Raw genomic sequence first — 14,653 nt, forward strand, 5'->3', positions numbered from 1 at the left:
ATAATAAAAAAAAAATCAGAAAATTAATAAAAAAATTCAAAAAATTAATAAAAATTCAGAAAATTATTTTAAAAATACGAAAAATTAATTAAAAATTCAGAAAATTATAAAAAAATCTGAAAAATATTTTAAAAAATACAAAAAATTAATTTAAAATTCAGAAAATTATTTTTAAAAAAATAAGAAAATCAATTAAAAAAAATAATAAAATTATTTTAAAAAATACGAAAAAATATTTAAAATTCAGAAAATTAAAAATAAAAATCAGAATATTATTTTAAAAAATCAGGAAATTAATAAAAAATTCAGAAAAATATAAAAAAATCAGAAAATTATTTTTAAAAATACGAAAAATTAATTAAAAATTTAGAAAATTAAAAATTAAAATCAGAAAATTATTTTAAAAAATACGGAAAATTAATAAAAAAATTCAGAAAATTAAAAATAAAATCAGAAAATTATTTTAAAAAATACGAAAAATTATTAAAAATTCAGAAAATTAAAATTAAAAACCAGAAAATTATTTTTAAAAAGCAGAAAATTAATAAAAAATTCAAAAAATTTAAAAAAAATAAGAAAATTATTTTAAAAAATACAAAAATTAATTAAAAAAAAAACCGAACCCAAAACCCAGCCCTCCAGCCGACACCCAGCCCACGCAATCACCTCCCCTTAAAATCGCCGGAAACAACCACCATTTTCCCCGGAAAATGCCCCCTCCCCCTCGCCGGCCAATTCCGCCACCTATTAAACCCAAACCCACCCAGAAAACCACCCTAATCGAAAACCCCTAAATCGATTTAGGGTGGTTTCGAAACCCTAAATCCCTAAATCGATATAGGGGTTTTCGATTAGGGTGGGTTTGGGTTTAATAGGTGGCGGAATTGGCCGGCGAGGGGGAGGGGGCATTTTCCGGGGAAAATGGTGGTTGTTTCCGGCGATTTTAAGGGTAGGGGGTTGCGTGAGCTAGGTGTCGGGCTGGGGGGCTTGGTTCTGGGTTCGATTTTTTTTTATTAATTTTTGTATTTTTTAAAATAATTTTCTAATTTTTTTTTAATTTTCTGATTTTTTTAAATTTTCTGAATTTTTTATTAATTTTCTTATTTTTAAAAATAATTTTCTGATTTTTATTTTTAATTTTCTGAATTTTTAATTAATTTTTTGTATTTTTTAAAATAATTTTCTGATTTTTTGTATAATTTTCTGAATTTTTTATTAATTTTCTGAATTTTATAATAATTTTCTAATTTTTATTTTTAATTTTCTGAATTTTTAATTAATTTTTTGTATTTTTATGAAAAAATTATGATTTTTTTAAAATTTTCTGATTTTTTTGTTAATTTTCTGCTTTTTAAAAATAATTTTCTGATTTTTTATTTTAATTTTCTGAATTTTTAATTAATTTTTCTTGTTTTTTAAAATAATTTTCTGATTTTTTTATAATTTTCTGAATTTTTTTATTAAATTTCTGATTTTTTAAAATAATTTTCTGATTTTATTTTTAATTTTCTGAATTTTTAATTAATTTTCCGTATTTTTTAAAATAATTTTCTGATTTTTTTATAATTTTCTGAATTTTTTTATTAATTTTCTGATTTTTATTTTTAATTTTCTGATTTTAATTTTTTAATTTTCTGAATTTTTAATTAATTTTCTGATTTTTTTATAATTTTATGAATTTTTTATTAATTTCCTTATTTTTTAAAATAATATTCTGATTTTTATTTTTAATTTTCTGAATTTTAAATAATTTTTCGTATTTTTTAAAATAATTTTCTGATTTTTTTATAATTTTCTTATTTTTTTTAATTGATTTAATTTTTTTAAAAAATTAATTTTCTGAATTTTTAATTAATTTTTTTTTATTTTTCAAAATATTTTTCTGGTTTTTTTATAATTTTCTGAATTTTTAATTATTTTTTGTATTTTTTAAAATAATTTTCTGAATTTTTATTAATTTTTTGAATTTTTTTATTAATTTTCTGAATTTTTTTTATTATTTTCTGATTTTATATTTATTTTTACATTTTTTTATATATTTTTTTAACTGATTACAATTTGGCTGGATAATGATGTCATTAAGAGTTAAAATCACTTAATTAGGGGCAGATTAAGGAAAAGGTAGCAATTCACAAAAAAATAAAATAAAAATTAGGTAGTAATTGACAAACTTTTTTATAGGTAGTAATTCACAAAATCTGTTTTTTGTAGGTAGTAATTAACAAATTTTCCATTTAACAATTCGAGTTATCGCCGTAAACCAAGAATTATTTTGTACTATATCAAAAAGTATGTACCTAGCATCAATCCAACGTACACCAACAAAAGACATAATTTAGTTTGTCTCTTTTCAAATTTTTAGTTGAAGGAAGGTAAGAGGACATATAATATGGCTACTGGCCGATTATAGGGTGTGAGGATAATAATAAGATATGGTGGTTAAGAGGTATCCAAATTAGTAATAATATGTATTATTATGAATTTGATTGGACTTGGATCACCATAATTTGTGTCAATAGAGTACGCTTTGTCATAATATATATATGAATTAAAACAATCGCTATCAAATAAATAAAAAGAAAAGAAATTTGACCAACCTAATTGTTATTTAAAGTATACATAAATTTGTTTTCAAAAAACTATTCATGCAATACATAAATACTACTAGATCACTATATGAAATCAGCAAAAAAGAAATAACTAGTACATGTGCCAACTTTAAAAACATATAGCTTGAACGAACTCTGTATATTACTCTGTATTAAAATTGTCAAATTTATCGCGGATTTCTTCATAAGTTTGAAAATTACAATGAATTTGAAAATTACAATTTGACTATGTCTTTGGCATATAAACTAGCTATAGGTAATCATACTCACATTCACACTCTACTCATTACGTACTCACATACATATATGTGTGCATAATGCAACGTACGATTAGTGGTTTAATACTCTAGTCTAGACTTGAGTAATTTCTTTGAAGATGATTGGAAGAGTTGCTACGACTTTCACCCCCATTGAGTTTTATATACTAGTAGATGTAAAAAATCAGCTTTAATAAGTAACCACATGTAATACGGATTAAAAATTTGGCTCACCAATACTTAATCAATCAATCTATTCAACAACAATGGTAATGGAATATGTAACACCAACCCATACATCAACAATGATAATGGATGGGATTAGCTCAAAGAGTGAACCGAGTATTAACACACAAAAAAAATAAGGGGTGGGTTTTTTATTTGGTAATCTAATGAAAGATTCCCGACACCTTAATATAACTCTCGGGATGTTAAGTTGGTGATGTGAAACATTTCTTGAAACTTATGACTAACATTATAGCCAATTATTGAAACACCCATGTAATTGAAACAAACTCATTCTCGGAAATTTATAGACCTATTGATAGGCCTGTTATGGTTCTAAACCAACATTTATTACCCCTAGGGACATCCTCAACACTCATTCAGCCTTTAAATTTAGTCTCCAGCTAAGCATCGAGCTCCTTCCATAGGTTCCTATTTAAAAGCCTCGAGAGACATATTTGGTGCCCAACATCACCTCATTCATGCTATTGGTCTACCCCTCGTTATTTCTTTAGATGTATTGCCCTGCCTTAACTTAAGGCAAGTCAAGACGGTACCTTCAATTGCCATATATACGTATTTTGTGTTTTTATGACAAACAGTCGGTCAAGCCAGCCGGTAACCAACAATTAATTGCCAAATAAAGATCATTCCCAATTCACCATCATCAAAGGCAATTTTTTACAATGGGATTAATCAAAACATGTACAATTACAACCAATCTACCATGTTCCATGCATCCCTATTTTTTTAAAAAAAAAAGTTTAACTAAATGCTTGTTGATTAGGGGATTTTTATCCACCAATCACCGTTTGACAAGTGGACCAACCAGGTTCCGCCACGTGTCCTTCACGTAGGCCAATAGGAGACTGCCACGTGTCAATCACAGATACGTCCTCTACGGACCAATTGAGACACGCCCGTGTCCACCCATGCCAAATGGGAAAACCGGCCAACAAGGCCCAATCCTGTTTAGAGGCCCGGTCAGCCCTAGGTTTACCCTAAACCTAGAGAGTGGCACGCTTCTCAAGACTATAAATACTTAATTAATCCTCATTAAAGAAAATCAAGCAATTAATCTCACCTAGAGAAGTCAAAACACACTAATAACCGGCTGATCTCGCTAACAAAGCAGATTACCTACATTAAACACTCTCACCTAGAGAGACCTTATTACTTTAATTTCCGTATTAATTACTCCTTAATCAGGTACTAACTTGACCGTTGGAGGCGGAGCTCTCAGGAGTCTCCGTTATTTTGCAGGTACAGGCGTCCGGTTCCAGTCTCGGAATTGTAACTCTCCCGCAGGACATCAGAAAACCCCGAAACACTTGTAACTAGTGTTATGCCAATTATATCTCTAAAAATGTCTATTAACATATATACCCCCATTTATGCATGCGAATCACATGTGTGACATTTTTTTCCCTTTTTTTTTTTTTACCAATATAGCTTTTTGGGTTTTTTTTTTCCTATCTTTTAAGAAGTTTGAGATTAATCTTATATATAATGCGGACATTTGTACTTTCTAAAAAATAAAGTTATAACATAAAACCAAATTAAAAGAGATTTCCAGACATGACTAGCTATGTGCGCATTAACTATCCAGCGTAAATTAAAATATCAAAACCCAAACACTCCAAAAGAAATGTTAACAAGATACAAATGGGCCAATAACCCAATATAAAGTAACCGAAAAAAAAACTCAGCATCCATTTTTTGTAACTAAAACGAGTAAACCCATAACATTTTACAGCCCAACAACAACAAAACCCTTCCGCACACTAACAACACTCACATTCTTCCTATTATAAGACCCTCTCAAACCCTAATTCTTCATCCTCTTCATCTTTTCCGCCCCCTTTCAGAAAACCCTAACCCCAGAAAACCCAGAAACAGAGAAGATGAAGCACAACCCAAGAGTCTCCAGCTCTCGCCGGAAATGCCGCAAGGCCCATTTCACGGCGCCATCAAGCGTCCGCCGTGTCATCATGAGCGCACCTCTCTCCGGCGACCTCCGAAGCAAGTACAACGTCCGATCGATGCCGGTTCGCAAAGACGACGAGGTCCAGGTTGTGCGTGGTACTTTCAAGGGTCGTGAGGGCAAAGTTGTCCAAGTTTACAGGAAGAAATGGGTCATTCACATTGAGAGGATTACTCGTGAGAAGGTTAATGGATCCACTGTTAATGTCGGAATTCATCCTTCCAAGGTTGTGATTACGAAGCTGAGGTTGGACAAGGATAGGAAGTCGCTGTTGGATCGCAAGGCCAAGGGTAGGGCTGCTGCTGATAAGGATAAGGGTACCAAGTTCAGTGCTGAGGATATTATGCAGAGCGTTGATTAAATTTCATTTTGAGAGGAGAGAGACTTTGAGAGAGGTAATGGAAATGAAAGGGTGTTTTTGCTCTTTTGGTTTTTGTTATTGTTAATTTCTGTTGTCTTTTTTGGGAACTTTTATCAAATTATTAGTATTGTTATGTTATAAGAAGATTTTGGATCTAAATCTATGGCTGCTTAGTTTATTAATTAGGGTTTTTATTGAACCTCTCGATTTTCTCTAATTTATGCGATATATTTCTACGTTCTTATTACTGTTATCATTATTTTTATCTTTGTTTGAGTATGTGTTATTATGAAATGGTTCTGATTGGATGATTTTCTTTGGTATATTGTTGTTAGTATTATATATTTGATGGGTTGTATGTGGTTTAAGTGACAATCTTGAGTGATGCTAATATGAAATGAAATGTTAATTAATTTGATTAATTCAAGGCGGATTTTGTATACTGTGTTCTGTTTTTGAGAGGAATTTCTTATTGATAAGCTAATCAAATTGATATGAGAGCTCTTTAATGTTTTATAATTAGTGTGTTTTATAATGACAATCAACAGTTGTTTCTTTCAGTAGTAGACTAAGCATTTGAATATTAAGAGATTACTAATCAAAATGTGGTTGTTTGGTGCAAGTTTAGGTCTTTAATTAATTTCTATATGAGATTCTTATATCCTGCAGTTGTTTTCCCCATAATTGACATAACATTTGAACATCTAATGATTACTGTGGTTTTCTTATCTTAGTCCCTTTTACTACATATAAAAGCTTTTTGAAAGTAGAGTTGTTTTTGTTTTGTGATCTCTAGTTTCGCTGCAATTAGTGTAAAGGATGCTTGAATATTCAATTAAATGTGTTATACTCTAATAGTTGAACCTATACACAGTAACAGAGCAACCTTTAAATGACGCCGCGCTTGTGCTCAGTTGTTCCTTTGTTGATGGTTAGGTTCTTTGGAGGATTATTCTTAGATGGGTTGTAAATTTGATATATACTTGTAGATGCAAGGGATTGGCTGTAATGCTTAGGGTAGCATCAAGGATTGCTTAATTGATTCTTTGATTTGGTAGTTTTGCTCTTTTCTTCTCAACTCTGGGGAAGGATTCATTGGGTGTTTTACAGGTAATGGCTGTAATGCTTAGGGTATGTGAGGTATGAAAGTTAGATACAAGGGCAAATATAGGTCTTGTATCATAATGTGTTACTAAATGAGTAGGCTATGTATGATATGAAGCGTAAGGGCTAATGTGTCTTGTATCATAAAGTTAGTAAATGAGTAGGAGCGCTAGCAGGATTAAGATTGGGCAATGTGGTTGTTTTTGTTTTCTATTCACATAATTTGTCGAAGAATTTTAACCTTGTACAAATTTCTTCAATACAATACAACAAGAGCAATAACAATCAAATCCTTAATCCTACAATTGAATTAGTTAAAAACATTCTTCTGCCTCCTACTATAAAATTGGAGTAAGTCATACTATACAGAGTTACCTACATATGACATTTGCAAGATTAAAAATCTCTTCCCTGTATTGTTTTCGGTTCTAGTTCTCTCTCGATCAATAACTCGGGAGTCTTTTTAGAGTTGTGGGCTAGTGTCTAGCTTCTCTCTGAGTCCTGAACCTTTATCCGCTAAGCACCCCTTAGATATTTGTTTCCTCATTGATTTGCTAACTAAGATTTTTCGGGTTGATTTTGGCTCTTAATATAAGCCGATTACAGTTTTTGTTGCTATATGTTTCTTGGTGCCTTGAATTCAATTCTTTCGTTCAAGTTAATGAAGATTTGGCCATCCCATTAAAAACTCATAGAATATTTAACTAAAAGCCTTCAAAACAGATAACATGATAACACACCCTTAATTCATCAAGGGATCACTTCAAAACATGCATTTTTTACTTTAGAACATTTCAATCTTACCGCTAAAGATTTTCCAAGAGCTCCCAATTCCTAATCCAACCTGTCAACCTTCAACTTCATAATTATGGCCTAAACTGAAATTTTCCATGAACATCACATTCATGCAGGAGGCTTACTAATAAGACACTATGTATTGCAAATTATTGGCAATTGAGCCAACAATGCAATCCTATGGGCTATGGTAATACTGTATATAATTCATTCTAATGATATTTGTGGCCAGCCAGTGATACAAGTGTAACTCACCGCACTCCTAAACAACCAACCTGGTAAAATGAAACTTAATGATGAAGCACCCAGGATTAAACAAGAGTAAAAAATAGCAGGATACATAGAAAACAACTTAAGATTTTAGTCAGGCCAACAACCTATTCCATTTCATGTCTGCATTCAAAATTTCAAAAAGACCAGTATCAACAATTAAAGCTTCTTCCAACTAAAAAAATGCCACCAGGAGATATCTTGGCAAATTACAATGCCTCCTTGTAGATCGGACAGAACCGAATCTATAGACAAGTATCAACAACAATGTATTATAGCAACAAAACCTCAACCAGAGGGAACCAACAAATGAATATATCTGTATAACTACTTATTAATAGCTCCAATGAACAGAGGCCCATGGGGACGGGGAAAGGGAGGAGATGGATTGCAAAACGTTTTCCTGAAGAAAGCATCAGGCTATCAAAGCTTAAGAGCAAGTCCCAAGCCAAACCTTGGAGTTTTATCCAAGGCCAGGGTGTCAAATTCACTGGCGACAGTGAGCACTGATTTAGGAATGACCTGGTGCTGGAAAACAGTGCCAAGTTTCCCATGGTTGTTGAGTTTTGCCTTGACAAGTGTCAAATGATCAATTGCATATGATCCTCCAACTGTGAAAGTATTCTCATTAGTAGAAAACCTTCTGCTGATTTCAGCAACTGCAGCACTTTTCTTCAGCTGATCAAAATGGTACAAATATGATGCCTTAACAGTATCTCCCTTATCACCCCTGTGTAGGAAGACACTCTAAGCGTTAAAAATGTACCGTTCTCATTACACCAACTATGACAGATAAATATTAGTCAATCAGACGAGGACTTACAGGATAATAGAAGCACATGACTCTGGCTTTGAAAGATTAACACCAGCAGTATACTTGGTAAAGTCGCCAGAAGTGGTATCATAACCAGCTTCTACACCAAAGGCAATAGTTGGGGTGCCAAGGGTAGCCGTAACATCAACAACAGGAGACTTGTTTAAAGCAACAGCTGATGTAAATGTTGCATGGTTATGGAAGTATTGAACCTCCAGCTGTTTGACAAATGGCAAATAAATTAAGATAGAGGTAACAAAAAGAGGAATTCCATTTTCAAAAGGCATATTATACCTTGCCACCAGATGTATCTGGTATCTTGAATGAAGCGATTGTTTTTGTTGATGGGACTATGTCAGCAATAGTGATGGTTGTGGAGATCTGCCAAAATAGAGTTAATAGGCACGAACTTATACATAATAGGATACTGTGAGATATAGAACACATTTGCCATTTAACCTTTGCTAGCAAAAAACAAACAGAGAAAAACAAATTACCTTTGACTCTGTGTCAAGTTTGACATCAATCACGGTGTTCTTGTACTTGTACAAGGCAGCCACATCTCCATTTGAAAGTCCTCCTTTCTTCACAGCAGTTGAGGTGAATGCCTAAAGGTTTGGAGAAGAACATAACATTAAGATATGTTCCCTTCTTATTTCAGAAACTTAAAACTTATTCTTCTTCGAATAAAATAAAAGATTTAGACTACAAAAAACAAGAAATTATTACTTGCATGCATAAACTAATACCAATTCTTATCAGAATAAGAAATTTTTGGACCACCACAAATGAGAACTTATTTCAGGAGCTTAATATTTGTACAGCTTCAGAACATAATTGATCTATATTTTCATCTAATAGTTACTCCCTCTATTTTAATAATTAATTATTAATTACACTTGGTTTTACACAATCTCCAACTACCAACAATTACAGAACCTTTTACTATGTACAAGTATATCATTATTAATGTATTAGCAAAGAAACTATAAATTTGATATTTTGAAAATGCATTGTGAATAAGCCAACAAGATCTCACATGATGATAGTGATAATTCATGATCAAAGTTTTTAATCTTTGACCCTAAAGGCAAAGTGTAAGATTTGTAACTGTTTAAAAATAGAGGATGTGCGGAATATTATAGATTGTGGGTAATTGATAATAAAAAAGATACATATAGAGATGAATAAGATCCCACCTGTAAATATTCTTTCTTAGATTTCACATAAAGTAACAGCATAAGCATAACACGATCAAACCATAATAATAGACCAACCTACCTTAATAGTTTCAATTCCATTCAGGTTAAGAGAACACAACCCTAAACTGGTCAAACAAAATTTATGAAGATGACACAACATGATAATTTTTTAAAGCCAAACATTAGCATCAGAATACAGTAAAACTTTGGTCATATCAAGACAGACACACCAAAAAGATTCAGACCAGACCTAACTTGACCTTAACTAAAATAAGTTCAAATCACCTAAATCAAAGTAATGTAAATATGAAAACAGTTATAGATGAAAGGTCATGAAACTACATAAACAAGGAAATGAAGCAACCAGAAATCAATTATAAGGCAAGATTATCTACATTAATCAAACCACAAAGGGCTCATTCTGTTATTAGGCTCATTATATATTTGTGCAAGTGGTAGTAATAAAGGTAGACCATTGGTTCAAAAACCGAAGGACAGTATAATTGAAGTGCACCACATATGTCTAGAGCACTCATAACCTCACCATTTAAACATAACATAGCTAATATAAATTGATCATAATGTCCTCTTTTCCCTCCAAATACTGCATGGCCTAATAATAGTCGGTGATTTCCAAAGTCATTGTAAACAATCTCTGGCACAAGTCATTCTTCTTAAATCTACCTTGCATTTCTATCCTTCAAAATATCAAAGTTAGCAAGCTGCAAAAACCTTCAAATCACTATTGAAACAGCTTTCAGATTTCCCAATTTTTAACCTCCCTTATATTCTACTTTCTACCTAACAAGAGCTTGCAAATAATCAACTTCATAGTCAAAAAAGATTAGCACCAGGCCTAATAACTAGTTTCTTGGTAGATTTAAGAGAAGATGAGGTCGGAGTCCTTAGATAATGCATAAGTAAATGACAGCATATGTGATCAAGCAAGCTAGCAGCCTAGCCACCCATGTGAAAGCGGCTCAAACAACAGGATAGAATTCAGCATAGAAAGTAATGCTGCATTGCTTCCAGTCACAATTTGAAAGCCATGCTGCATTACTAAACTAGGGTAGGATACATATTGTTAAAGGAAAATAGTAGTCAATTAGAAAGTCAATTTGAAAAGCACTTTCTAATTGTTAAAGGACAATAGTAGCCAGAACTAGGGAGTTTACAGTCAACAAGAGTGTAAACAACTATGGAGTTTACAGTGGCCATTGATTGTTAAACTATGGAGTTTACAGTCAACAAGAGTGTAAACAACTTCATCCAAGAAAAAAATTTGAAGTATATACCATAGCATAAAGTGCTTAAAGTAGATGTTGTAAACATGCCAGCATAAAAAGCCTTAAACACTCCAAGAACTATTTTCCAGTATCAGGATTTCCTCCTCTTAATCAGACAATAAGGATAACATAGCAGAACTATAGCATCTCCGCAAATGGACTTTAGCTTACAAAGGGAAAGAAAAGAAGCACAAGTGGACAAACTACAGGCACACTGCTAGTTTATATACTATCAAAAGCTTGCAGGTTAGATAGGAGGAGATGGGAGAAGATGAAACATTAAATCAGTTAAATAGATATGATAAACAATGGACAGCCTTATATCCTGACTATGCAAACTCTGTTGATGACTAAATTCTAGACCACAATCAATTTTGTTGATTATCTCTTAGGCCTATATGCAAAGAAGAAATGTCAACTAGTAACTGAACATCTATTGTCCCCAATGCCAAAGAAAACAAAGAAGATCCTGCCTCACAGACATCCACTATGCTAATTGCTCGTTATCTTTCCACAAAATGCAGTTTCTCACTCATCTATACAATAGTCTCCAACGCATCCAATTTCTCGTCAAAGTTTAAAATTTCAGAAATAAAACAACCAATACACTCAGTTGGCATGAGTTGAGCACTAAAGCATACACCAATGCAGGCCTTTGCTTCCAACACAAAGACATTAATGACTTATATAGTTCTAGTCTTCTAAAATACCAGTGGTTACTCGCCTGGGTCAAAACTTGAAAGCAGTATGCATGCATCAGAAAACTTCTCTAATGTATAAAAAACTACTCTGATTACAAGATGATGTGCATCAGAAAAGTACTCAGAGCAAGGATCAAGGCTAGCTTGGTGCTTCAGGCAAGTCAGCTAAATAAATCTGTCGTATGAAGAATATATTCTTGGACCTCACTTGCTTAAGTGAAAAATTCTATTCGAAAAACAATAGTCTAAGTTTGTAAAATTAACTATATGTTATAATATTACATCTCCTTATCTCCAAAACCAGAACCGGAAAACTTATTGCTTACAAATGTGCACGCAATTGGATCTAAATACAATTTAGTCAAGCATATTCATAACATCCGAAAATTGCGCATTTTGCCACAAAAAATCACCAAACCATTCAAATTCTGGCAACTACAAAAAGTACAAATGTAGTAGAAGCCATTGAACAAATAACTTGCATATACTCAATAAATAGAACATCATGCATCAACTATAGGAAGAACAAAATCCGATTACAAAGATTATGAAATGTGCGATAACATCAAGAAACTGGACAAAATAACTTGAGCATACTACGAATCGATCATAACTACATTTAACATCAGCTCAAATTCCTCAAAATGACTATTGCGAAAAAAATTAGGGCAAAAAAAAAAAAAAATACCACGCCATTGACGCTGAATGATGAAACTGAAAACTTCTGATCTGAGACGTAATCCCTCGTAAGAAGATCTGCACTCGAAAATTTCAAGAACAAATTATATTTTCAAGAATCGAATCCACAACAAATCTAATCAGAAATTCTAGAAGAAAAAGAGAGAAAATCGAAAGCGAAAATGAGGAAGAAAAATGGTTGAAGAACCTTTGGGACGCTTTCCGATGTCGGAGAAGAGACCTGGACCGTTGGCCATAGTTGCCGCGACGGAGGAAGAGAGAGGAGAGAGAAAGGGGGATAGAGAGAGGAGAAGGAAGAAGAAGGTGACGACCAGTCGATGAGTACCAACAAAATGACAAAGAGAAAAATAACACACGAGGTTGTAGTGAGGAACGGCGGAGGCACAAAACTCAAAAGGTGGCGTTTGGAGAAATATTGTTACCGTAACTAGCTTTTTGATCCGTTCAATATAAAATTGAGAAAACTTCATCTAAATTAATTGGATTTCATGCTTTGATTTAAAATTAAATTATTTGTACGCTAATTCTTAAAATAAAAAACAAATAAAAATTTGATAGACGTCTAATGAGAAGTTAGATTTGTTTTGGTGTGCATATTCAAATATGAATTTTTCATTTTTTTTTTAATCACAAAAGTGAAAAAATAGCCTTAAAATGATTTTTGAGGGAAGTCTATTAATCTAATACATTCTCCATTCTTTTTTACTTTGACTTGTTTCTTTTATCATGTTTTCCAATACAAAACTTTAACGATCAATAATTTTAATTCTTCATAATTAAAATTATAAAAGTTATATATTATGATAGTACTTATTGAGACAAATTCAAAAATATCCCACGTTAATATGTTTTTCTTTACATATCATTCACAAAAAAACGGTCAAATGAGGGATGGGTGAATAGTGTAAAAGTTAAAGCGGGTCAAAGCAAAAAAGAACGGAGGAAGTAAGATGTTAGATTTGTTTTGGTGTGCACATTTCAATTATGAATTTTTCATTTTTTTTTAATTACAACTATGGAAAAATAGTCTTATCAGATGATTTTTGAGGATATTTGGCAATTGGTTTTTTGCCTACCTTTTGGCTTTTAGTTTGGTCAAACAGCCAAAAAATATGTTTGGTAGTTGCCTTTTTTGTTGGCTTTTAAGCTGGTTTTTCCGCCAAAAGCCAAAAGCTAATAGGAGTAGCTTTTTCTATTGGTTTTTGGCTTGTTGGCCCACTTTATCACTAATAAACAACTAACAACCATAAATAATTTTACCCAACACTTTTGTAAACAGCTGACTTAAACAACTAAGTTAAAAAGACAATACATACAGCTAATACTTCTAGCTAGTCAAACAAGCCAAACAAATAAGCCAACAACCAACAACCAACCGCCAGTTGCCAAACAACCCCAAGATGTTAGATTTGTTTTGGTGTGTAGACTGTGCACATTTCAATTAGTACTATTTTTTTTTTTAATCACAAAAGTGGAAAACATAGTCTAATAAGATGATTCTTTAGGGAAGTCTAATAAAATGTAAGATTTGGCAATTTAAAGTTAATAAAAAGATATGGTCTAACCTAATCTATTTTGCTCTAATCAATTCTCAAATAAGCAAACTTTTACATTGGAGAGGTGCTACATGACACTTATAATTTATTTTTTTTTTAATTTATTTTTTTGGAATGTTTAATTTATAAATACTTCCAGTAGAATATAGATACGCTTAATACCTTAAGTAGTGTATCATATTGTCATAACGGAAATATAAAATAGTTGAATATTTCACTAAAAACTATCTATTGTCTAAATTAGATTTAACAATGAATTTTTTAAAAAACTGTTAGATCTTACAAGGAACTGCTCGAGAAGTATGGGTTGGTCATTAGTGGAAAACAATCATCTTTTTAACGAGTAACGTCTTTGCTTGAGAATTCTCCGTATGTTATATGTCATTAAGTAACATAATTGCAAATAAAGATCATCATATTTATTATACCAACACTATCGCTATTTTTACATTTTATCTCAAAAAAACAAAAACCTATCAAAAACCTATTTTTACACAACCTTTAATCTTAGCAAAGCAGAGACCAAATATCGATCTCTAGAAACATTTCTAGTTTCTAAAGACCATTTTGAATTTCTAAAGTTCTATTTGATCTGAATTGTCATAAAAACAATGCTTAATGCCATAAATTAAATATGATTGCAACACCCCCATTTGTTACTCTTATATGGATGATCACTTAGCTTAATTGGTTTAAGTCTTAAGGGTGGTACTCAAAACTCGAGATCAAATTATATTTACATCATTTGTCATTGTAGCTTTTGTTGATAAGTATATTAGGTGACTCGTAC

The 14,653-nt window shown here is 31.8% G+C and overlaps 2 protein-coding genes across 2 annotated transcripts; one reads left to right on the plus strand and one right to left on the minus strand.

Annotated features, from left to right (window-relative positions):
* Positions 1-4,900: 4,900 nt before the first annotated feature.
* LOC110717063 (60S ribosomal protein L26-1) lies at positions 4,901-5,683 on the plus strand. Its single transcript, XM_021895702.1, has one exon. The coding sequence runs from the start codon at positions 4,996-4,998 to the stop codon at positions 5,434-5,436; it is 441 nt and encodes a 146-aa protein (XP_021751394.1). The 5' UTR covers positions 4,901-4,995; the 3' UTR covers positions 5,437-5,683.
* A 2,010-nt stretch (positions 5,684-7,693) lies between these two features.
* On the minus strand, positions 7,694-12,740 carry LOC110717065 (mitochondrial outer membrane protein porin 2-like). Its single transcript, XM_021895704.1, has 6 exons — positions 12,495-12,740; positions 12,297-12,364; positions 8,917-9,027; positions 8,714-8,800; positions 8,429-8,637; positions 7,694-8,335 (listed from the first exon to the last, which is right to left on the minus strand). The coding sequence occupies exons 1-6, from the start codon at positions 12,541-12,543 to the stop codon at positions 8,029-8,031; spliced, it is 831 nt and encodes a 276-aa protein (XP_021751396.1). The 5' UTR covers positions 12,544-12,740; the 3' UTR covers positions 7,694-8,028.
* Between the last annotated feature and the right edge of the window lie 1,913 nt (positions 12,741-14,653).

Source organism: Chenopodium quinoa, unplaced genomic scaffold, assembly GCF_001683475.1.
Source record: "Chenopodium quinoa cultivar QQ74 unplaced genomic scaffold, ASM168347v1, whole genome shotgun sequence".
NCBI classification, from domain to species: domain Eukaryota; kingdom Viridiplantae; phylum Streptophyta; class Magnoliopsida; order Caryophyllales; family Amaranthaceae; genus Chenopodium; species Chenopodium quinoa.